The sequence below is a fragment of the Narcine bancroftii genome, chromosome 1 (genome assembly GCF_036971445.1).
Source record: "Narcine bancroftii isolate sNarBan1 chromosome 1, sNarBan1.hap1, whole genome shotgun sequence".
Classification (NCBI taxonomy): Eukaryota; Metazoa; Chordata; class Chondrichthyes; order Torpediniformes; family Narcinidae; genus Narcine; species Narcine bancroftii.
Genome location: NC_091469.1, coordinates 286,150,230 through 286,175,988, shown reverse-complemented (window position 1 = coordinate 286,175,988; position 25,759 = coordinate 286,150,230). Strand labels below are relative to the sequence as shown.

General features: G+C 43.0%; 2 protein-coding genes and 2 long non-coding RNA genes across 19 annotated transcripts in view; 2 read left to right on the top strand and 2 right to left on the bottom strand.

Moving 5' to 3' along the window:
- ccdc73 (coiled-coil domain containing 73) overlaps positions 1-1,542 on the bottom strand; it is a 127,972-nt gene extending 126,430 nt beyond the window's left edge. For all 12 annotated transcript variants that reach the window (XM_069902608.1, XM_069902596.1, XM_069902603.1 and 9 more), the window contains exon 1: positions 1,173-1,542. The gene's annotated coding sequence lies outside the window, so the exon portion shown is untranslated. The remainder of the gene's footprint in view (positions 1-1,172) is intronic.
- LOC138745556 (uncharacterized) lies at positions 1,399-7,040 on the top strand. The gene is made up of 2 exons (XR_011346341.1): positions 1,399-1,719; positions 4,865-7,040. It is a non-coding gene; the product is annotated as an uncharacterized lncRNA (long non-coding RNA).
- On the bottom strand, positions 1,962-11,352 carry LOC138745557 (uncharacterized). Its single transcript, XR_011346342.1, has 3 exons — positions 11,271-11,352; positions 9,793-10,063; positions 1,962-2,418 (listed from the first exon to the last, which is right to left on the bottom strand). It is a non-coding gene; the product is annotated as an uncharacterized lncRNA (long non-coding RNA).
- Positions 11,353-17,441: 6,089 nt separating this feature from the next.
- Positions 17,442-25,759, top strand: part of prrg4 (proline rich Gla (G-carboxyglutamic acid) 4 (transmembrane)) — a 40,890-nt gene continuing 32,572 nt past the window's right edge. For 4 of the 5 annotated variants that reach the window (XM_069902572.1, XM_069902562.1, XM_069902556.1 and 1 more), the window contains exons 1-3: positions 17,442-17,533; positions 24,015-24,133; positions 25,375-25,538. In XM_069902572.1, coding sequence (XP_069758673.1) covers positions 24,019-24,133; positions 25,375-25,538 — 279 coding nt within the window. In that variant the 5' untranslated portion in view covers positions 17,442-17,533; positions 24,015-24,018. The remainder of the gene's footprint in view (positions 17,534-24,014; positions 24,134-25,374; positions 25,539-25,759) is intronic. The other variant, XM_069902547.1, reaches the window with a different exon arrangement.

The following is a 25,759-nucleotide window of genomic DNA, read 5'->3' as shown; positions in this document are numbered from 1 at the left end:
GACCAACAAAAGGTGTTAATTGAATATGATAAGGGACTACATGAGAATTTATTGTGTGCAAAAGGGAAAGGAAAGATGACAGGGAAAGAAGGGAGTGGGGGGGGTTTTAATGAAAGACAAAGAAGTCAGTATTAATTCTATCCAGTTGGAGGGTGTCCAGAGGTGTTGTTCCTTCAATTACTGATCTCACCAATACACTCTTTCTTCTTAATGATGTTCCATTCCAAACACATGATTTTGGTAATCCTAAGGTTTGGATTTACTGTTTTATTCTGGTTTTTCAGCCAAATCATGCCTTCTTTGACTTTCATGGGCTGGTTAATTTCCTCTGTATCCATCAGAACTGGTCATTCCTGCTCTTATCCCTTTTTCCACTGGCATCCCAGTTAATTGGTCGTTCAGTGTCCCGTGATTGTATGCCGTTTGGGCTGTTTCCACTGGGCCATCTTTAACAGGGACACTGACTGCTTTTCCACTGAACACAACTCATCCCCAGACATCGGAGGAGTAATGGATGGAAGTTGTCCTTTTTCCACTGGTTTAATCAACCACTAGTGTCACCTGACCCCAGGTCTATGAGTGGGGCAGAGGACATCAATTCCCAGTGTGATTTGATGCCATTTGACATTAGCATACTGATTGTTTTCCTTTTCCACTAGCCCCTAAACCAGTTAATACCCCATTAGTTCCTGGGACAAGGTGCCAGTGGAAAAGGGGCTTTTGGCTCAGTGTTTGTCTCTTCCCATTAGAATGGTCTGTCAGCATTACATAACATGGCTAACTGCCCATCACGTCCCCAGCCCAGCCAGGCTCGTCCATCACAGCCACAGCCCAGCCAGGCTCGTCCATCACGGTCCCGGCCGGGCTCGCCCTCACGGTCCCTGGCCGGGCTCGCCCTCACGGTCCCTGGCCGGGCTCGCCCTCACGGTCCCTGGCCGGGCTCGCCCTCACGGTCCCTGGCCGGGCTCGCCCTCACGGTCCCTGGCCGGGCTCGCCCTCACGGTCCCTGGCCGGGCTCGCCCTCACGGTCCCTGGCCGGGCTCGCCCTCACGGTCCCTGGCCGGGCTCGCCCTCACGGTCCCTGGCCGGGCTCGCCCTCACGGTCCCTGGCCGGGCTCGCCCTCACGGTCCCTGGCCGGGCTCGCCCTATCCACTTTGCCCTTGTAACTTACAGGACTTTTTTTTTCCACAGTTCTGACGAAGGGAATCCAATCTGAAGCTTTCCCCGCAGATGCTGCCTGTCTCGCGTGTGTTTTTACCAGACGTCCAGCATTGGTAAAGGGTTTCTGTTGGGCCGGCGGTTAGTGTCCATACGCGGCTGGGTTCTGGCCTTGGCCCGACGTCCGAAAGGTGGTGGCGCGGGAGGGGGTGAACGTGAGGGGGACGCAGCAGACGGAGGAGGTCGAGGGGCGAATAGCCGCGCCTTGCCGATGAGATTGATCTCCAGTCATCACAACCCCGAGACGGAGGCGGGGAACCAAACCGCACAGCAGTACCTCGGCCACCGGCCCAACCCCTCACGCGGGGCGTGCTGGGAAAGGGCGGGGCGCGCTGGGAAAGGGCGGGGCTTCGGTGCCCGGATGGAAGTCGATCGGCGTGAGCGCATCACTTGGGAAATGGTTGTGTTCTCGGGCTCCCTCGTTGTCGTGCTTTGCCCGCGGGATCTGAGCTCTCTGCCTTCCATGGCCGCATGGAGCACTGAAGCTGAACATCGAGAGGGTACTTTGCACTCTCTGGTCCATGTGTGGCCACTTGTTTATTTTCATGGCGGGGGGGGGGGGCAAGTGGTGCGGTCCAAATTGGTCTGGTCTGCAGTTTCTCTTTCTCCTTCACTGCTTTTCAACAACAGGCTTTGCCTTCCTTGGCGTGCTCACACTCACAGTATCAGGGCTTAAAGTTAAATAAGTACAGCTAACTAGTATAGAACTAATAAGTAGTTGCCAAGTCAAGTTTATTGTCTTCTGATGGCATAATGTCGAAACAGCGTTCTCTGCTCCTTGGTCCAAAACCCGCAGACAAACAACCAGACGTAACACACCTACAGACAAATCATACATATGCAAGACGTCTATCTAAATATTGTTCTGTACAATGACAGTTTCGGGTGAGCAGTGCCTTTGGTCATTCAGCATTCTCACTGCCCGTCCGTCGGAAGAAGCTGGCTCACACACTCCTCTATCTTTCCTGATGGGAACAGCTGAAAGATGCTGGGTGGAAGGGGTTCTTCAATGATTTTGCATACTCTCTTCAGACAATGATCCCTGTCGATCACTTTGATGGGGGAGAGAAGACTCCAGGGATCCTCTCTGCCATTCTTACGTCCCTGTGGATTGACCGCCAGTCCATTTCTCTGCAGCAAGTGTATCACACTTAAAGACAGCCAGCCAGGATGCTCTCGGTGGGGTGGACAGCCAGCACCTGTTTCATAGGGCAGGATCAGCAAACCCCAAAAGACATAAATATACAAAGTTAAGGAAGGGAATTTTAAGGGAGATATCAGGGGTAATTTTTTTTACACAGAGTTGTGGGTGCCTGTAATGCCTTGCTGGGGATGGTGGTGGAGGCTGAAATATTGGGGACATTTAAGAGACTCTTAAACACATGAATGAAAGCAAAATAGAGGGTTATGGGGTAGGGAGGGTTTCGTTCTTTGTTTTTCTTTTCGGAAGAAATCTATGGGTCAGCACAACATCAAGGACCGAATCTATGTTTAGAGGGAACATTCGGGGGAATTACTTCACACAGAGAGTAGTGGAATTATGGAATGAGCTGCCACAGTTGAAATGGTGAATGTGGGCTCAATTTTAATTTTTAAGAAGAATTTGAACACGTACATGGATGGGAGGGGTATGGAAGGTTATGGGTGGGATGCAGGTCAGTGAGACTAGGAGAATAATAGTTCAGCACAGATAGAAAGGTTAACAGGCCTGTTTCTGTGCTGTATTGTTCTATGGTTCTAAATATCGCTTACAAGCCCACAGACTGTCAACTACACCTTCCACTTTTTTTTCCTGTAAGAATTTAATTCCTCTCTTCCAATTTCTCTGACTATATTCTACTTTCCCATTTATTTGGATTCCATTGCAAGTTTTCTGATGATGAGACCTTCTCTAACAGTGTTCTTGAGATGTCCTTGTGAATCTACAACAGTTGATAGAATTCTGAAACCTGTCTCTATTTTTCACTCTTCAACTCTCACTTGCTCTCATTCCAACTGGAAAAGAATATGGTTCTGCTTTGAATTCATCTGCCATCTTCATTTTCACCACCTTCAATAAGTTTTCACCATCAAGCACATTTTTTGGTTCCTATTTTTTCGAATGCTAAAAGAGGTCTGATGCCTTTCCCTTTTTCATCACACACCCTTGCAACAATTTCCATCATCTTGTGATCCCAAGTAGAAACACAATGCTGGAGAAACTCAGTTGGTCAAACAATGTATTTTGTATATCAAAGATAAGGATACATAACCAATATTTTGGGCTCAAACCCAAAACATTGGTTAGTATCTTTATCTTAGCTATATTAAGTATTCTGACGAGTTGAGTTTCTCCAGCATTGTGTTTATACTTCAACCACAAAGTCTGCAGAGGTTCAGGGTTGTCCGTAACAACAGAGCCACATTCGAGCTGGAGGCAAGACGGAGGTCTTCATCACAGACAGGCGAAAGCCAGCACACCTGAACCTGGTGTGCATAGTCTAGACACCAGCACCATACTGGAGAGGCAGGCCACCGATCCCTACAGAGACTGTGCCTCTGGGCACCAAGGACAATACCACCGGTTCTGGGGGGTGGGGGTTGTGGTGGCATGCCGCCACTGCAATCAAGCTGGCACTCCAGGCAGAGAGCACAACGAAAGGCCAGCAACCCGAGCAGTGGCACTGGCCCCAACAAGCGAACTGGCGGGTGGACGGCAAGGGCAGCTTAAAGGCCAATGACCCCAAAATGGTGCTGGCCTTGCTGCGCAGCCAACCGTCAGGGACAGCGCACGGGGAAGAAGGGATTGTTATGCAATAAGGAACCCACACGCGGGAAACCCACTATTTTTATGTGGGTTGTGACGTGAGTGAAAGGGGAAATGGCTGGAACGTGGTGAGTATAAAATTCAGGTCTGAGCACCTAATAAAATCCAAAGCTTAACTGACTACACTATATGTGTGTGTGTGTGTGTGTTTCTTCAAGTAGTGTGAGGGTGTCATTTTAGGGCAGAAGAAGAAGACGACGAAATGAACTGACCCAGTATGTAAAAGTGGATGACACAAATTTCTTGTTTACTTTCTTTGTGTGATGACATTGTTTAATGGGTTTAATGTATCATATATGTTGAATGTTGAGTGGGTGGGGAGGGGGGTGAAGGAGGGAGGGAAGGGAGGGGGAAAAGGAGAAAATGACACTGTATATTTAAGAGGGAAATGTTTGTGTGTATTTTGGTCAGTATGGTTCATAGTGTGAAAAATTTTTTTAAAATTTTTTAAAAAGTAGAGTGAGGCTACACTGAGCAATTCATTTTGAGAAAACAAATATTGGGAGTGAAGGGTGTGTCACTGTTTACGTTTACTAAAATGCAACCCGCTATACTCACAAATGCAACATATTTGACAATAAAAACAAGCAGAGGGTCTTTTTCTGGTGCAGAGCAGTTTATGCTTGGGGATGGTGAAGGGAAGTTCAAATGGTGTGTTGGATTCAACAAAATGTTTAATTTGCATATGACAGTAGTTTATACAAATATAAATACAGTAAAGTCTCAATAGCTTTGCCTCTGGCAGTGAATTCTGAATTTTGCAGGAAGATTGAATGAACATTTGGAGACAATTGACAGAAAATGTTTTGAGTGATTTTTGTTTTGTTAATTTTGTGCAGATGAAGGCTTGAATGCAGAGCAAGGAAATAATGGACACGGGAACCAAGACCGTTTCTTTGAATATCCCTGGCCAGCAGACATCTCCGGCACCCCTAGATGGAGACAGTCTTTCTGGGAAAGAGAGGTTTGGTCACTGGCTGGGGTTTTGGTATGGCTGGTGGCTATGCTGGTGGGCTGGATTTTTCATAGCGTCTGTTCCTGTCAGCTTCTTCTTCAGTTTCTTTGGTCAAAAACTCAGTCATACCATTTCAACTGCATTGAGGAAGCTTGGCAGTTGTCCAGCTCGACTGAGCTGTGACTTCTTAGCATGTGATTATTTAATGGTGAAAAGAAACAAAGAAGAACTTAGTAATTCTGAAGAAACTTCAAGATGGAGAAACCTGATGCCTGGGATTATGCTGGGTGTAGTTATTGGCATCTTCCAGATAATAAATTGCATGATGCGTCACAATGCTATTGAGGTAGCGTTTATTGGAATATTTTTTGGATTTGTGTTGCTGTTGCCAAATGCTTTTATTTTTAAAATTGTAGTATAACATCATTTTGATATTTAAACAAAATTGTCATCTTTCATGTAAATAATTTTATTTTAAAAAGTTAATTAAAGTCAGACAAGACAGGTAATTTTATTTAAAAGTACTGGTCAATTTAGTTTAACGTCATAACTTTTCAGTTTTATTTTGCCATCGTTTCAGATTGGGTAGTAAATAAGCAACCCTGGGAGGTGCACCACATTGTTATTGAGAAATCTGTTATTTTTAGATACCAGCTAATGGACGGGCGATTTTACCTTGGGTCCCTAAAATTAGGCCCCGAAAGTGCGCTTGTGGTTTGTGCACAATAATCTAGAGTATGGATTTTGGTGAGGATGGAGTGGTAGTAAGCAGTGGTTGGAGCAACTCAACACTTGGTTTGAAAGTGTAACATTGGAACATAAATCATGAGTAGCTATAGGTATGTTCTGAGTAATTTCTAGTTTATAATCTATGAGTAAGTGTGAATGTACACTTCAACAGAACCCTTGTAGTTGGGGAATGGGTAAGCTGATGTTTTCTGGTATCTGTTATTTGGGCCGCATGTCAGCGTGATGCTATTATACTGCCAGTGACCCGGGTTCAAATCTGGTGCTGTCGATAAGGAGATTGTATGTTCTCCTTGTGTCTGCTCAGGATTTTCCCAGGTGCTCCAGTATCTTCCCACCTTCCAAAATGTTGGGGTTGTAGGTTAATTTGTCTGGCATGGGTTTCAATGGCCGGAATCGGCTTCTACCATGCTGTAATAATTTTTGTTTTAAATCTAGTATGTCATTAAACTCTAATCTATACCCAAAATATAAAATAATATATTTTAAAAGTCAGAAAAATTGCAAAAACAATGAATTACATATTAAAGATACGGAATAGGTGATGGGATCTTTAGGATGCATGTGTGATCCAAGGATAACAGCTGTAGTTGGTATTGGTGGCTAAAGCTCATTCATTGTTCAGGAGGCAGATCTGTAGATATTACAATCCATAAGCAATACAGGATGCTTCGTATCAAGAGACAGTCACACTTCTCATATCCAGTGGTCAGAGACAGAAGATCTCAGTCGAGGGAGTATGGTGTAAGCCACCTAACAGTAGCCACTGTAGGGCAGAGTATAGAGGATGAAATAATGGGAGTTTAAAGAGTAATACAGTACAAATCATAGGGAGTTTAATGTACATATTGACTGAAAAGGAAGCCTAGATGAAGAGTTCATTGTGATGTAGCTAACAGAAAGCTGGCTATACTAGATTTGAAGTACTCCATAAGATAGAATTAGCTAAGGATCTCAACAAGGCATTATGATCTCAGTAGTAGCGATGTAAAGGTGGTGAGATCCAATAGTAGACATCCAAGGGGATCTTTCAGAATACATACCCATGAGAGAGAAAACTCCCAAGGATGCTCACCATGGTTAACTAAAAAATAGTTTTAAGATGGTATCTTACAGTAGAAGTCCAGAAATCCAGACTATCTGAGAATCTGGATTTTTTGAAAACTGAAACTTTTTTAATTTACCGGGCTTTTGTGTACAAGTGTGTAAGCAACACAGATTCACAGTGGCATTGTTAAAAATTTTCTTTAAAACTGCTTATTTTGATAAATAAAGCATGCTGTATTTGCTAATGAATAAACTATCAAACTTTACGTGTTCATCTCTTCTTTATTCCCCCTAAATTTTGAATTTTAAAAGTACTGCCTGAGTATCTAGAAAATCTAGATGACCCAATTCCCCAGGAGTCTGGATTTTCGGACTTCTACTGTATTTAAAGATAAAGCCAAAGTTTTTTTTTAAAAACTAAGATTTATAAGTAAGGAAATATTATACTTGCTGCAAATTTAAAAACAAATAGTTTATGTATTTAGCAAATACATTTTGTTTAAAAGGTTATTTTAAACAATCAAAAGGGTTCAGAAAGTGAGTATTTGTCCTAAAGAAAATTAACGTGAGGAATTATAATGGTAAATAAGAAGACTGCAGATTAATTTAATAGAAAATTTACAAGTGTTCTCAGCAGATGACAAAAATTATTGCAGAAATAGCTGTAAATTGAGAATTGGTAGGGGAACTGGAAAAAAATTACACTTGCTAAGAAAGAATGCAAAATATTAAACAGTTGTCAGACTTCATCTTTGGCCTTAAAAATATATAGCCAATGAGATCATTGATGAGCTGGTTGTAATTTTCCAAAATTCTCATGATTTCAGAATCAGGTTTATTGTCATGAACATGCGTCATGAAAGTAGTTGTTTTGTGGCAGCAGCATGCACTATAAATTACAATTCCATAAATACAAGATTTTTAAAAAATAACTAGTGCAAAAAGAACAAGAAAAGGTGAGGTAGTGTACACAGGCTCATTGTCTGTTTAGAAATCTGATGGCAGAGGGGAAAAAGCTGTTTTTGTAACATTGAGTATGTGTCTTCTGGTTCTTATACTTCCTTCCTGAGGGTATCAGTGAGAAGAGGGCATGGCCTGGGTGGTGAGGGTCCTTGATGATAGAGGCTGCTTTCTTGAAGCACTGCCTATTTAGACTGATGCCCACTGTCTGTAGCCTGTTCCTGTCCTGTGTATTAACATTTCCTCAGAGGTTTACCATCTTCTGCCTTGAATATACTCAAAAGCCTCCACACCCCACAATGATTGAGAATTCCATTGCTTTACTATCTCTGAGGGAGAATTGTTTTTTTTTTCATTTTAGTTTTGAATGTATCTTATTCTGAGATAATGGCCCCTGGTTGTGGACATCCTAGTCCGGTAAAAACATATTTCTTGATCTCACTTGTCAAACCTATAGGAATTTTGTATGATGAGAAGATCACTTCTCAATTCTTTTAAATTAAAAACAGAATTGCTGTTGGAGCTGCAGTTATTCAAGTGAACAATATTCATCATCCTACTTGTGTTTGGGTAATCAGAAAATGAATCATTCATCACAGAATATTTGACCCACTCAGGCAGGTTAATTAAATGACTGAAATAAAAACTTAACATGCAGATGTCAAGAAGCATTTGAAGAAATAAAAATGCAGTTGTGGATTGAAATTCCTTGTCCGTACGAGGAAATGTTAAACAAGTCTGTTTGAATTTGCAGAGAGGGTGGGGGTTGAATAAATGTGACAAACTGAATAACTGGGTTACTTTTTTTTTAAAGTAATCCATAGGAAGCATCCATTAAAAAAAGCATCCATAGGAAATAAAGGGTGACTAATAGGTAGATATACCTGATGAAAGGCCCAGGCCCAAAATGTTAGTTATCTTCTGCATCCTGAAGATGCTGCAGAGTTTTCCAGCATGTTTGTGTAATACACTCAAACCCAGCATCAGCAGACTTGTTAAAATTATTTTTTTTAAAAGAGAGTTTTACAGACAGACAAGATGTTGCAGATGCTGGAATCTGGAACAAAAAGTGAGGTCCTGAAAGAACACAGTGGGTCAGGCAGCATATGTGGAGGCAAAGGAATGGTTGATGCTTCAAAATACTGATTCTGGATGAGAGTGTAAGTGGGAGATGGCCAGTATAAAGAGGTGAGACAGGAGCTGCCAAAACATAGGTGGCAGGTCTTGGTAAGAACAGGGTCGAAAATAATAGAAATCATAGGTTCAGCAATGAGAAAGGGTCTCAGAACTCATCAGAGGAAAATACATTCAAAGTGGGCATACCTTGGAGAATTTGCAGTGGAACAGTTAAATAATTCCACTAATTGCCTTGTGTGATTCCATAACTTGCAGCCCTTGGTTGTCTCACATCACCTTCCACCTCTAGTTCCTTTTCTATTACCTAGTAGGTCTGAGTTCAATCTGCCCAGCATCCCCCTCCTCACCTGGTTGGACCTACGACCTTTCAGCTATTGCTTCCCCCCCCCCACCCACCCCCTCTTCCCTCTTTACAATGGCATATCCCCTTGACACTCAGTTCTGATGCAATGCCTTGGCCTGTGATGCTTAACTACCTGATAATCTGAACACTTTCTATGCTTGCTTTGAGAAGGAGAACTCAACAGTGCCTACAAGAACTTGCGCAAATTTAAGTTCTTGGGAGTCAGAGGATCTTTCCTGGACCCAACACACTAAAGGCATCTTGAAGAACATGTCAGCGCCTCTACTTCCTCGGGAGTTTGCGGAAGTTTGGTATGACACCAGAAACCCTGGCAAATTTCCATAGATGTGTGGTGGAATGTGTGCTGATTGGCTGCATCACGGTCTGCTATGGTGGCACCAATACTGATTCAACCTTGCGCTCTGCACTGACTTTGCTTTGCGTCCAACCCAAGATAAGAGCAAGGACATAGGATACATCTGACTGCATATACAAGGAATTTTATCACCAATCCGAATTCACCTGAGGGATAGTTGAAAGTAGAGAGGCTTTTGATTTTGTTAAAAATATATACTTACATTTTTTTGATTGTAGCTTCTTTAGGATGTGTTATGACAGGTCAGGCAGTATCCAGTATATGACAGGCCCAGTACATCGCAGGCAAAACTCTCCCCATCATTGAGAATATCTACATGGAACACTGCCTTCGGAGAGCGGTAGCAATCCTAAAGGATCCACACCACCCAGGAACGAGCTCTGTTCACTGCTACCATCAGGAAAGAGGTATAGGTCCCCCAAGACTTGTGCCACCAGGTTCAGGAAAGGCCACTGCCTCTCCACCATCAACTCCTAAACAACATCAGAATCAGAGACTTATTTAAGGACTCTAACTTTGCACATTATTTATTCTGAATATTTTTTCTGTATTTCCAGTCAGTTTGTTTACATTTCTTTTACATTTTTTATCTTTTCAATACATACCTTTTTCTTGGATACAGGTTACACCACTGATAAGTAAAAAATTCTGTCTGGCCCACAGGAAAAAGAATTTCAGGGTTGAATGTGATGTTGTGTATGTGCCCTGACAATAAATCTGAACTTTGACTTTTCTCCACCATTTTTGCAGATTTTTGTGATTAACTCTTTGAATTTTGACTGACCATTTCTGCAGCATTCTTTGTCTGATGACAGGTGTTAAGATCTGGAGAACTCAAACTTGTCTCATTCCTGTCTTCTACTGCAAATAAAACCAGTCTTTGGTTGGGTTAAGACAATTACAGAGAGGATGTAAAACAAGTGAAACCAAAGGGAAGCAGAAATTGAGGTTGTGCCACTGGCGTCATCTGGAGGGTGCAGACCAAACTGGTTAACATCATCAGAGGGGATGACACCAAAATGATTGTCTACAAAATTTTTGTGCAGTGCTTCAGTGGAAATTTTTTTTTTAAATAAAAATATTCCTGTAGTTAGTTATTAAAAACAAAAACATTTTTCGTAAACCCAACTTGTATTTATCAATATACTGTACCAACAAGGCGAAAACTCTATTCTAATTTACTTTTTGAACCTTCCAATGCGGTCAGAGCTGTCATTGCTACCCAAATACAAGAATGTTTAAAATCACGTGGTTTGATTTGCACACACTACAAGCATGCACTTTTTTTTGTTGTTGCTGGTGTTTTTATAGTCGCTGCTCTTGTCAAATTTTCCGGTGTTTTAGCTACAATATTGTGGTAATTAGTATTTGTGAACCTGTATCAATAACCTTTTTGAGAATGAAGTAATTAAAGGAAAAGAAGGATCTCGTAACAATGAAGTTTAATGTTAAAATCAACATACTGTATATTTCAGCATAAAAGTTGGCTGGCAGATAAGTCAACCCCTTTTATTAGCTTCATTTTAATGGTTTTAAGGTATATCCGGTGTACAAGTTGACCCCCATCTTTCAGGCTGTCCGGGCCTCCCAGGAACAACCCAAAAAAAAATTTTAAACACACCAACCGCAAATAACAAAGCTATAAATTAAGTAAGTAAAAAAAAAAGAACCTTGGCCTACCAGTCAGGAGCAGCATTGCTCCACGAAGCTGCAGCGGTGAAATGGTGCTCCCAGCAGTAGCAGAAACATTAGCCTACCGGGCAGCAGCGGCAATGGCCCACGAAGCTGGAGTGGTGACATCATGTTCCTGGCAGGAGCAAGAACCTTGGTCTGCCAGGCAGGAGCAGCAACATGTCAGGTCCCAAGTAGGACTGGTTATGGGAGTGCCCAGCTGTGGGGAGGTGTCGGGGAGTGGAGGCACTGGTGGTGGGGAGATTATGTGCTGAATCAACATCAATCTGGTTTTTCTGGTGAATTTAAGGTCTCAAAAGTATATCTGGCATATAATTCGACCCCCAATTTTTGAGTGATTTTTGAGGGTTTTACGACTCATACACCAAAATATATGATAATTTTGATGCTAGAAGCACCCAAAAAAACATACCAAAAACAAGGTTCCTCTGATAGGCGAGATACAAAAACAAAAATTCTACTCAAAATACCACTTGATTGGCTCCATAACCCACTCGCACCCCACCCTACAACATTTTTAAGCTACCAGTGATATTAGAAAGACATTTTTATTTTTTTTATATTTTATTTTGACTTTTTACATACTCATAAAGTAATTTCAACAATCAATACAATCTTTTTCAACATGCATAGAACATATAGTGTCTGTGTTTTGTTCCTCTCCCTTCCCTTGACCCCAAACACAACCAGACCGAGTATACATTTCATTAACCTAACCATCCTGTATTTTTTTTTAAACTTTGTGCAGCTAAACGCCTTTGTCAACATTTCAAATCCTGTGGTCTGCGCAGGATGCATACTGTGGGATGGTTCCCAGAACAGAATGCAAAGTTACTTTGCAAAGTGCCTCTTCACAAGAACTTTCAAATAAGCCTAGCAGTAAGAAGAACCCTAGACACATAACCGTTAATTCCCCAACAAGGCAAAAATCCATCTCTATGTCTCTAAAAAAAAAACAATGAATGAGGCAGCCTCTTCTGAGAAGGTACAGGAAGATAGGGGGCAGGGGCAGACACAGAAAAAATTCCAAGGTTTGTTTTTCCATGGATATCTTACCTATATTTTTGGCTCTACTAGTGGTCTTGGAATGTGTACTGTCTTTAAATACACTGTGAAGTACTGGGTATCATGATTGCTGGGTTGGTAATGGATGGATGGATCTGTTCATAACAGACTGTTCATGTGAGCTACTGTAAGTAATGCAGGTACAAAAGCAAACCATTACTACCACCTGCTGGTCTTAATGTGTAATTGAGCAAGCTTCAGAAAGGGCTGATTTTGTGCATAGAATAGATTGGGTGAACAGTCTTTTGACCAGAGTTGGGGAATCAGTAGCCACAGGACATAGGTTTAAGGTGAGGGAGGGGGGGGGGTGCGTGGGAGAGTTTTTTTTTTAAATACAGATGATAGTGGCTCAGGACTGGTTGAAGGAGTACCAGTTATCAGAACTAAGATGCAAGAGGACATCAAGGGTGCAGGAGGCTTCCTGATCATGTCAGAGGTGTGCATTTGAGGCTCAGGTTGCTGATGGTTTGTTCTGAAGGCTGTGTAGCTGCAGGAGTGCTGGAGGTGAAGCCATGGACATCCAGGGACTTGGGGTGGGGGGTGGTAGCAATTTTTGCTGATGGCGAATGCCTGTCTGCCCTATGGTGGACTAAAGGAAATTTCATGCAATATCACATTTTCTGTTTTATTACATGACAATAATATAATCTTGAATCTAGGGGTGTATGGAACAACCTGCCCAGATGGAAGAGGTGGTTGAGGCAAGTTTTATTGCAACTTTTAAGAATATTCAGTTGGGTACTTTTTTAAGATACCACATCACGTAGATGTCCTCGATAGAGTGAAATCTGGTGCCTGTGATGTCGCAGGCCGAGTTAACAACCCTCTGGAGTTTATTCGTCTTGAGAGTTGGCACCTCCATACCAGACAGTGATGCAACCAGCCAGAATGCTCTCCACGGTACACCTGTAGATGTATAAAAGAGTTTTTGGTGACATACTGAATCTCCTCAGGCACCTCACAAAGTATAGCCGCTGACGAGCCTTCTTTGTGATTGCACAGATCCTTGGAGATGATGACACCCAGGAATTTGAAGTTCTTGACCCTCTCCTCTACTGAGCCCTTGATGAGGACTGGGTCATTTTCCCCTGACGTCCTCCTGAAGTCCACAATCATCTCCTTGGTTTTGCTAAAGTTGAGCATAAGGTTGTTGTCATTACACCATTCAATGTGCTGATCTATCTCCATCCTTTACGCTTCCTCATTGCTGTTTGTGATTCTGCCGACAACTCTAGTGTCATCAGGAAACTCGTTGGTGGAATTGGAATTGTGCGTGGCCACACAGTCATGGGTGTATAAGTAGAGCAGTGGGCTGAGCACACATCCTTGGGGTGTGCTTGTGTTGATAATCGGTGCAGAGGAGATGTTTCCAATTCATACTGACTGTGGTCTTCCAATGAGAAAGTCAAGGATCCAGTTGCAGAACGGGGTACAGAGTTTGGAGCTTCTTGACCAGCACTGAGGGAATAATGGTACTAAAGGCTGAGTTGCACTCGATGAAAAGCAGCCGTATGTATTAATTGCTGTTTTTTAGGTGATCCAGAGCTGAGTGGAGAACCATTGATATTGCATCTGCTGTGGAGCTATTGTTCTGATAGGCGAGTTGCAATGGGTCCAGATCTTTGCTTAGGTATGTGTTAATTCTGGCAATAACCAGCCTCTCAAACCATTCATCAAAGTAGAAGTTAGTGCTACTGGGAGGTAGTAATTGAGGCAACTCGTACGACTCTTTTTGGGCACCAGGATGATTGATGCCCTTTTGAAGCAGGTGGGAACATCTGAGTGCAGCATTGAGAGGTTGAAAATGTCTGGAAATACTCCAGCTAGTTGGTTGGTGCAGATTTTCAGTACCCTGGCAGGTATGTCACCAGGGCCTGAGGCCTTGAAAGGGTTCACCCTCTTGAATAGTGTTCTGATGTTGTCCTCAGAGACAGATATCACAGGGTCCTCAGCCTTTTCAGGGATTCTAGTAGGGACTGTTTGGTTTTACTTCTCAAAGTGGGCATAGAAGGTGTTCAGTTCATCGGGTAGTGAAGCATCACAGCCATCTATAGTGTTCACCCTCGTTTTGTAGGCTGTAATGGCCTGCGCTCCCTGCCATAGCTGGTGTGTATCTGTCTTTGTCTCTAGCTTTCTCTGAAATTGCCTCTTTGCTTCAGAGATGGCCTTCCGCAGGTTGTACCTGGACTTGTTGTAAAATAAAATCCCGATCCCCGGCCTTAATTGCCCTTGTTCTCATCCTCAGCAGGTTGCGAATTCTCTGATTCATCCAAGGCTTCTGATTGGAGAACATCTGGTACGTGCGCATGGGCACACACTCATCCACGCAGGTCTTGATGAAGTCGGTGACACCTGTTGCATATTCATTCAAGTCTTTGATGAATTCTTGAATATATTCCAGTCCACCAAATCAAAGCAGTCCTGCAGATACTCCTCCACCTCCCTCAACCATACTTTTTCCGTCTTCACCACTGGTGCTGTGATCTTCAGTCTCTGATTGTACACCGGGTGTAGAAGTACAGCCAGGTAATCAGACTTGCTGAAGTGTGGTCTTGGTATGGCTCGGTATGCGTTCTTCATGGTAGTGTAGCAGTGGTCAAGTGTGTTGGTTCCCCTGGTCTCACATGTGATATGTTGGATGTAGTTTGTCAGAGTCTTCTTCAGGTTGGCCTGATTGAAGTCCCCCACAATGACCAGGAAGGCATCAGGATGTGCTGTTTCATGGCTGTTAATCACAGTGCTCAGTCCCTCCAGTATCAGCCTAATGTTAGCCTGGGGCAGAATGTACACTGCGACCAGAATGATAGTGGTGAACTCCCTTGGCAGGTAGAATGGGTGACATTTGATCACCAGATGTTCCAGGTCTGTGCACCACGATGAATTGATGATGACACAAACACCACCTCCCCTGATTTTTATAGACACCGATGTTTGGTCAACCCGATGGAGTGTGTTGCCCTTTGGCTGCAGCAGTGTCCAAAATGTCCACGTTTAGCCATGTTTCCGTAAAGCACATCACGCAGCACTACCTGATGACTCTCTGATGTTGAAGTCTGGCTTGGAATTCATCAAGTTTCTTCTCCAAGGATTTTACCTTGGCCAGGAGGATGGTAGGGAGCGGAAGCCTCAAGCCCCAGCATCTCAGCTTGACCTGTCGTCCGTCCCCCCCCATCTTTACTTGGCCCATGGGTCTGCTGCTGGTAGTTCCTGCAGTGTTTAAATGGTCTGTGTGCTGTCCCTTTAAATAATCCGCAATGTTTAAATGAACTGAGTATCTGCTGTTTCCGACTCCTGCAAAGTTTTAAATGTCCTGTTCTCTGGCTGTTTAAAACTCCCATAGTGGTGTAGTTGGACTTGCCCGAGAGTCTCCTGAGGCCTATTCTGTCAATTCTGAGATCTGCCAGCTATCTTCGGACAATGGGTATGTTTGATTCTGAACAAGTTCTAAACAGGAATATTTTATTATTCCCACAAAGAATTGCTGCTGTAAGGTGCCATCTTGTAGCTTGTGTGCGCAAGTGTAGCATTTCCTGCAGTTACAGGGGTAAGTACTGAGAGGGAGAATACTGGGAAGGAAATGAGGGAGTCCCAGATGGAGTTGTCCCTGCATAAAGTGGAGAGGGAGATGTGTCTGGAATCACATTGTAGGTGGGGAAAATTGCAATGGATAATATGTTGGACGGGGATGCTGTCTGGGGTGGTAGGTGATTTTATTAAATTACGATGCGAGTCTGATAACGACAGCAAACAATCTCCTTGAATCTAATGGGATGTGATCTCATACTTAGAATCTTCTTGTTGATGGGAGGAGGGTGAAGAGGGTGTGTTTGAGGCGGGATGATTCTTTTAATATATTGGCTGCTTTTTCAAGGCAATTATAATGGAGTCAATGAAAGGGAGGGGTACATGTGGAGGGAAGGCCAGTGCAGCCTTCACAACCCCTTGGAGTTACTGTGAACTTGGGCAGAGCAGTTCCCATATATCGCAGTGAAGAACCCTTTTTAGATGCTTTTGATGGCACATCTGCATTTGTGGTACTTGTTCTTTGGCTTGGCTTCGCGGACGAAGATTTATGGAGGGGGTAAAAAGTCCACGTCAGCTGCAGGCTCGTTTGTGGCTGACAAGTCCGATGCGGGACAGGCAGACACGATTGCAGCGGTTGCAGGGGAAAATTGGTTGGTTGGGGTTGGGTGTTGGGTTTTTCCTCCTTTGCCTTTTGTCAGTGAGGTGGGCTCTGCGGTCTTCTTCAAAGGAGGTTGCTGCCCGCCAAACTGTGAGGCGCCAAGATGCACGGTTTGAGGCGTTATCAGCCCACTGGCGGTGGTCAATGTGGCAGGCACCAAGAGATTTCTTTAGGCAGTCCTTGTACCTTTTCTTTGGTGCACCTCTGTCACGGTGGCCAGTGGAGAGCTCGCCATATAACACGATCTTGGGAAGGCGATGGTCCTCCATTCTGGAGACGTGACCCATCCAGCGCAGCTGGATCTTCAGCAGCGTGGATAGTACTTGTAATGCTACAACAAAACAACTAATTTTATGACTTGTTCATGACAATAAATTCTGATTCTAAAGTTGTTAAGAGATGCATGTGACATGGCAGTAGGTGAATATGGAATTCGTTGCCAAGTTATTGGGTATATTTAAAGGGGAAGTTGATGGGTTCTTCATTTGTAATGATGCCAAATGTTACGGGCAGGAGGATTATGAGGAAAAATACATCAGCCATGATGCAAATAGTAGTGCAGGCCCAATGGCCTAATTCTGTCCCTACCTCATGTCCACAGAGTTTGGGGTATGTGGAAGCCCTGCTCTGGATTCTTGGCCAATGCATCTCAGTGGGTGGAGGACAGTCAGGGGAGAAGCTGACCCGAGGGGCAGAACTCTGTCCTCTGGCACAGCGCCAAGGCGGCTGTCTGGGCAATGAGCCCCCGCCCCCACTCGCGAGGTCCCGCCTCCCACTCGCGAGGCCCCGCCCCCACTCGCGAGGCCCCGCCCCCACTCGCGAGGTCCCGCCTCCCATTCGCGAGGCCCCGCCCCCACTCGCGAGGACCCGCCTCCCACTCGCGAGGCCCCGCCCCCCACTCGCGAGGCCCCGCCCCCCACTCGCGAACCCTGCCCTTGAGCTCCGCGCACAGCCGGCCTGCCGTGGGGAAGAGGACAGATTCTTGCGCCGCATTTGTTGCCAGGTGAGCCGCCACACGGCAACCCCGGATCCCCGCGGACACGCGTCCGTCCCCCCCCCCCCCACCGTGGTGAGAGTGTGCCCCTCCGGTTGCCCGTCCCTCTTCCCCGGACAGCAGCGGCGCGTCCAACCCGTGCGGGGCCAGGGAAGGGGGCAGCCAGGCCCGGCCGCGCACCCCCCGACAAGCTCCCGGGTCTCCCGACACCAGGTCCGACGGCGTCCAGACTAACTGGGGAACGAGAAGAAAGTTTCGGTTTCACGTACATTGTGTGCAGGGAAAGTCTCGGCTTTAACAACATGCTGTATGTCTAAATTTATATGTTTATAAAAATTTTATAAAGGGTTTCCTTTTTGAACTTTACCTCCAAATTTTAGTTCATCTCAATTCCCTGTCAAGACCCCTCAGAATTTAGACATAGACTGTGATCTTCGATGATTTAATTAAAATTATTTACAGTTACATCACCATCCTGCTTTGCCTTCCTTATTTGTCATCCCCTTCATCGCAGAAATCTTTCTCTGACTCTGCTTCAATGAGTCAAAACAAGCCTTGTAGAGCAGTAGAAATGATTCCCCACATTTATACTCCATTCCAGCATTCTATTTCCCTTCCTAAGTACAATGTTCCCACATTATAACCTGGTTTTATGTATGAAAATCTGCAGATACATCTTATTTTGCCTCTACTTAAACATCATTCTGCTTTGTCTTCCTACTGTTAGTAGTTTGGTGTGGTTAGTACAATGCTATTGCAGCACCAGCTAGCCAGGTTCGAATCCCATGCTGTTTGTAAGGAGTTTGTACGTTCTCCCTGTGCCTGCCTGGGTTTCCTCCCACGATCCAAAACATATGATGTTGTGGGTTAATTTAGGTATAATTGGCTGGCACAGATTTCAATGGCCGGAATTGACTTGTACCGTGCTGTGAAAAAAAATTAATATTATCCAACATTGTATGCCGTCAACATTTGATTCATTGAAACTTCTCAGCCCTCTTATTCATGCTGATTATGATGCCTATCTATTCTAATCAGGCCTCTGTCTGTACTCCTTTCAAGTTCCTTGTCATGTGGCAAGGTGTGAGGTGAATGTTTGTTTGGCGAGCAGTTCAGTGAGGCATCCCCTACATAATACAAGAAGTAAAACAAAGTAGAATCCAGTGTTACACACAGAGAGAGATCAATTGGTACAGAACAGAGGAAACATTTTACTAGAGTGTGTTCCATCCAGTCCAAATGTATCTTAAACACTGTAAATCTTCTGCCTTTACAGGAAGCTTTTTCTCAGTAATTACCATCCTCTGCATGGAAAAACATCACTAAGATCTCCTTTAAATATTCCCCTCCTAGCCTTAAATCTGTGACCTTTAGTTTTGGAAACCCCCCACCCCCCAAATCTGAGGAAAAATTCTAATCTACCCTCACTAATCTTATAAAACTTAATAATTTACTGATCTCTGCCATTTATTGTACATGTCCTCAACACTTGACATTACAATTTTTTGCACACTCAGTGTATTTATATCCCTTTGGAAGTTTTGGTTTCAAAACTCTGTCTTTCTTTTGTACCATCAGTAGAGAAAATAAAATGCAATTTTAGAACCAGTTCAATAAAACCCCTATTATCCGGCACCTATGGAGATTGGTGGATGCCAGAGGAGTGAATTTTCTGATCACTAGAGATTACATATTGTTTGGATTGACGAACTAACCACTAAGGGGCACCAATTTTAAATATTTTTTTACCTATTAATTTTCTGCAATTTTTTTGCCAGTTATTTTGAGGCTGCCAGTTGCTTGAATTTCAGATAGCGGAGATTTTTTTTTACTGTATTTGTGGTCTATGTAAGGTTTTGCCTTCAGTCTTGAGCTCCTGTTAGTGTAATTGATCAAGAGATCATTGGCTGCAGGAAGATGCAAATTTTCCTTGAAGCGAGAAGCAGTTAACATTTTCACTTCAATGGCATTTTATCAGAACCTCACTGATTTTAATGGTAACTCTGCTTCTCTTGTCACTGCTGCCTTTTCCAGGGTAAATAAGGATCTCCAGAGATCATCACACTTTGTGGTTAAAGAAATAAAGATAATTGCCACTTACAGTGGATCAACCAAAACACCTTTACAGCCAATTAACTACTTTATGAAATGGAGCCATTATTGTAGGTGACTTATTACACAACCCCTTACAGCAAGATCCCACAACCAGCAGTGTGTTGATTGAGGGATAACTGTTGATCAGACAGTTGGAATTGTGAAGCTGACATCTGCAACTGTTGCCAGAATACTGAAAAACAAAAATAGCTTCAAATGAAAAACAAATGGGTATTGTCTCATCAGTAGGAGAGAGAGAGTCTGTGCCAGGAACAGCTTGTTGGAAGTCCTCCTGTGAGCTAGCAAAGTTGCACGATTCTATCCAGTTCATGCTTTACAAGGTCCATTGTGTTTTATGTAAAATAAAACATCTCCCCCACCATGAAGTTTGTAGCTACATAAGGTTTTCCGTAGAGTCCTACAGTACAGAACCAGGCCCAGCTACATCATGCCAAACCAATGTGTCTTCTGAATTGCTTGTGCAAGGATCTTGGACATCCTCTCAGAAGGTAGAAACTTGAGGCTGCAAAAGATTAAACATTTTTTTTAAATTAGACATCCAGCCCGGTAACAGGCCCTTCCGGCCCACAAGCCCGTGCTGCCCAATTACATCCAATTAACCTACAATCCCAATATGTTTTGAATGGTGGGAAAACCCACGCAGACAAGGGGAGAACGTACAAACTTCTTCCAGACAGTCCCAGATTTGAACCATCGTTGGTGCTGTAATAGCATTGCACTAATCACTGCACTAGACATGATGGGGAGTTGACTAAATTTCAGAGAGGCTTTTAACAAGACTCCAAGATGACTGGTTGGTCAATAAATTAAGGGACTTGGAATCCCAGGATAGCTGTGATTTGGACTGAGAGTGGCCACATTGGCAGCAGGGGAATAATTCTCATGTGATGTTGTGGCTGGAAGGGTGTTACCACTGAGATTCCAGAAGGCTCAATATTTGGTCACTTGATTTATGCTGTGTATGTTATAAAGAGGAATAACATGGAAACTTGTCCCTTCAGCCCACTGAGCCTGCCCCAACCAGTAGACTCTTATTCTAACATGGCCAGTTTTATCCCTCCCCAAATTCCAGTCATTTACCCCCAGATTCTAACCCTCACTCACACATGCTAGGGGCAAGTCACAGCAGCTGGTTAACCTACCAAAACACAAACCTGCATGTCTTGGGGTGCGGAGAGAAGCCAGAGCGCCCAGAGGAAAACCCATGCAGACTCCACACAGCGCCCACTGTTAGGATTGAACCTAGGTATCTGAGGATGTGAGGCAGAGGCTTTGCTGGCTGCCGGACTGTGTCCTCCCCTTCCCCCTCTTCCCCCCCCCCCCCCCCCAACTCTCCCACAACAAAACAAAAGTTAGATTCAGATCAGGGAGGGATGAAGAAGTGTGAAGATGATACAAATGTGTTGTTGACAGGGAAGAAGAAAGGTTTAGAATTCAGGAAGATATAGATAGTTTGTTTCAACAGAAAGGTGGTATAGGAAGTTAGTCTGAAAGTTAAGTGACTTGGCCCGTAGTGCAAGGCAAGAGAATGTACTGTAAATGGTTGGATATTGAACAGTTGAAGAGATAAACTTTGGTCTATGACCACAGATTCTTAAAGATAGAAGATAGATGGACAAGGTTGTTTTGAAAGTCACATGGGAAACTTCCTTTTATTAGCTGAGCTATAAGAGTGGAGAGATTCTGCTTTTTATTTCCCCCTTTAGAGGTGGTGAACTCTCCCACACAGACCTACCAGGCACATCTTCCTGCTCTTCATTTTGCAACTTCAGCAGTCTATGTTCCTGCTCTCTATGCACTCTCATTCACTTCTTGACCAGATAATTTTGTTTACAGCCCACTCCCTGGTTTTGTCCTATCAGAGATGTCTCATCCTTGCTCCATCCTCCCAGAAACATAACCAGCTTCCTGTGTTTCCCCTTCTAGTTCTGGAAAACATCTGAAACATTAACTCTTTTTCCCTTCCCACAATTACAGCCTGATGTGTTGAGTATTTCTGGGATCTCCTGTTCCTATTTCAGATATCCAGAATCTGCAGTGTTTTGGATCGTCAAAAGATTATGCTAAAATTGCATACGACTGTTGTTAGGCCATAGCTAATGTTCACTTTGGGTCACACTGTTGTAGAAACAATATGATTTGACGGAGATCCATGAGGACGTTGGCAGGATTGGAGAGTTTAAACTGAGGAAGCAGTAGATCAGGGTAGGGACCAGAGTGGGTGAACACCCTCCTCACCGAGAAGGAGGTTTGGAGAGGAGCCTGCAGAGTGGGGAATCAGCACTGGGCCAGGCTTCCGCTCTGGGCTCGGCACCGAAGGCCTCACCCCAAGCCGAAGGCTGCTGGTGGCTGGTTCCTGTGAAGCAGGTATTGGGTCCAGGATTTGAGAGGGTTCCAATGGCGAACAGGCCTCTGACACTTTCCTCATCACTTCTGGGGTTCAGAAGCTGATGGGCACTGAGAGCTTGTTCACCGTGGATCTTGATGAAGGGCTCAGGCTTGAAACGTTGGTTATGTATCTTTATCTGGTGAAAAAAAGAACGCTGCATCACTTGCTGAGTTTCTCCAGCAATTTTGTGTAAACTTCACAGTCACAGTGTCTGCAAGCTTTCTTGTTAAACTTGGCAGGAGGCCATGTAGATAAAGAGGTTATGGGATGGAAGAGGCAGTGAAATCCACAGTGTCTGTAAAAAGTCTATCGCCTCTTTTTCTTTTGATAGTGGCACTGGATTAATAGCGTCACTTTGTATGCCTTTATAGGGCAAACAGATAAAAAAAGATTTTTGAGTATTTTGTGTCCAGGACAATGAATCTTTTACATGAATTTCCTTTGCTTTTTTTTAAACACTGAATGTTGAGCAGGTGTAAGATTATGCAGATCTGAAATAAAACAGTGTGTCCCTTTGTTGGGGTAGGATTTAAAAACCAAGATGGCATGATTTTAAAAAAAAGAGGGGAAAAGTTTAGAGTGAATATTTTTATAAGGATTATGTTAAGGATCTGGAACTCAATGTCTAAAAGGGTGATCGAGGCAGGACTACCTGGATGGGGACTTGAAGAATTGTGACCTACAAAACAGCAGAGCGAGTTTGGGATTAGATTGAATCTCTCTTAGTTTTTAACCAATGCAAACTTTTTTTCTTGTAATTCTTTATTTATTGCACTATGAACTATATCAACCAATATATTTACAGATGCATCTCTTTAAATATTCACAGTGACATTTTCTCTTTTTTCTCTCCATCCCCCCCTTCGCCCTTCCCACCCCCTTCAAAAACAGTAAATATTGAATATAATACAATAAAACAATATCTTTATACAAAAGAAATACAAACAAAAAAGACGCATCACCTACTTATTCACATTAAACCAATGCAACCTTGATGAACATAACTGCTTCCTTCTGTACAGAAAATTTTTATTTCTCTTTGCTGGCATTCTTTCACAAAGCTAGGTCTGGTATTTCGTGATACTTTGATTTTAATGTTTTTAACATGCTACAGGCTGCATAATGTAACAATATTCAAAGCCAACCAAAGTGAAAATTCCCCATCAATGCAGGTCATTCAGTTGTGTAGGATTGCTGAACATAAACTGATTTTTATGTACATAATTCACAAATACCAATCCTCCGCTCTGCACTTTGCATCTCATTCTTGCCCTGTGCCTCTTTCCCCTACTTCTTAAACTTTGTTTTCTGAGTAAATTGATGTGACTATTCATCAGTGTATGTCATCAGTCCATTGTCCTGCTCCACTTCCAACTCTGAAGATTTGCAAAGCAATACAGTAAAACCCCTAGTATCTGGCACAAATGGGGATTGATCGATGTTGGATCAGTGAATTTTCCGGTTGCTTGAGATTGCGTGTTGTATAGATGGGCAAATTAATGGCGAGGCACACCAATTTTAAATTTCTGGGTTTTTTTTTAAACCTATTCCATGATTTTTTTTTTTGCAGGTTGCTTAAGGCTGCTGGTTTCTTGAATTCTGGATAACAGGGGTTTTACTGTAGTAGAATTTGTCTGTTGTTTCACAGTCAGTGCAGTACAGGGCAGAAGCAGACCTTTCAGCCCACCATATGCAAATTGACCTTTTCTGCAGATCTACACCAATCCCATTTGATTACATTAGGTCTGCATCCTTCTATCCCTTGCCTACTTATGTGCCTGTTTAAATGAAGTAATTATATCTGACTTCACCATCTCCCCAGCAAGAGTTCCAACTATCAATCACTGATTTTTTTAAAAAGACCCTCCTCAAATCCCCTTTTAAAATCTTTTCCTTTCCCCTTATAAGTATACCTTGTTTTTGATACCCTACCTTGCCTATAAAGTTTGACAAGTCACATGTGGTATTAATAAAATGCTCTCTTAGCAGGATGATGGTCAAGCTCCATATGACCGTGTTTATCAGTCAGCTGTTTAATGCTCTATCAAAGTGTGCCCACATATCAGCAGTACAAACTAGCCACACTTCGCAGCCCCAAAATAATGGTAAGGTGTTTTTATGTGTTTGATCTATTGGTGTAGTTGAACAAGTGATGAATCTTATCCATTGTTGCAATGTTAGACACTCGTAATCTGGGCATGTTTGTTCCTGTGTATTTGGGGAATGCCTAGGACTTTGTTCACTGCAAATCATACAGCACGAAATAGGCCCTTCAGCCCAACTCAGCCATGCTGACCAAGTTGGATTCTGGGCTTTTGCCTGCATTTGGTCCATTGTCTTCAAAGTTCTTCCTATCCAATACCTGTCCAAATGTCTTTTGAGCAGTGAAATTGAACCTACTTTAACAAGTTCCTCTGGTTGTTCATTTCCAGATGTAAACCACCCACTGAGGGGAAAAAGTTGCCTTTCAATCCCTCTTGAGTCACTCCTCTTTCACCTTAAACTTATGCTCTCTGGTTCCAGAATTTATTTTGCTGGTTTAACATCGTTGAGCCAACACTAGGTCCATCTTCTCAATACCAGTGCTAATGTCCTACGAATTCAAACCCATTTCTCCCACACCAGTCTTTGTGCTACGTTTAACTTCCTAAACTTCAATCCAATTTTCAAATAACTTTGGTAGCAATTACAATAAATCCCTGGTATCTAGTGAACTTCCACAACTCCCTTCCCCTTTCTAAACTGATGCTTCACACTAAGTAAAGGAATACTCGTGGCCTGTCTATGAACAAAGATTAAAGACATCTCCATTAAATGATGTTAAGTTGGACAAAGTATAATTAAGACTGTGAGCCAAGTAAATGTGGTAGTTAACACTGCAACCTAGCCTTGGAAGATTAGAATAACAAATATAATGGGTAATTACTCTGATGCCCACAAACTTGAATCAAAATGACCAGTGGCTTGTGCTCCCTGCTTTGTGAACTCTTAACTAATGTGATCAATTTGATCAGCTTCCTTGGTTGCTCTGATTATCATAAGAACTTTAAATGTGTCAATTCACTGATCCTTTTTCTCTGGAAATGGGCATGAAATTCTGGGATCAACAGAGGAAGACTGTTCCCAGCCATGATGATTCATATGATTGAGATCATTACTGAGGTTAGAACAGATTCTTGAAAGACCTGTACAGTTGAAAGAGCAGTCATTGGTTTGGCTTGTGAAGGATTGATCTAATTAAAAGATCAATGGATATAGACAGCCTCTTAGTGACAACTATTGCATGTTTTTAAGTTTATACAGGTGTTGTGTTTTTTTTTGCCAATTCATGGTTGTACTCTGCCAGTATTTATCAGGGGAGATGAAGCTCTCGGCTTCCTGGGACGACGTCTCCTGTACAATCGGTGGGATTTTGAAATATTCACCCCAGGAAATCTCGAAAGAGAGTGTTATGAAGAAATGTGTAACTTTGAAGAAGCACGAGAGTATTTCGAGGATGATAAGGAAACAGTTGAGTACTTCATTCTTTTTTTTTCAAAACTTTATTTATTCGTTCAAAGTACAGATAATAAGTAACATATATAACAATGAACCATAAACATGAACGTTGAGTACTTCATTCTTGAGATATTTGTTTTGCACACCAGAAAAGGGAATAGCATTTAACAATTGATATTGTTAAAAATTTATTTTATGAAATTGTTTCATGAAATACATACAAAACAAAAACT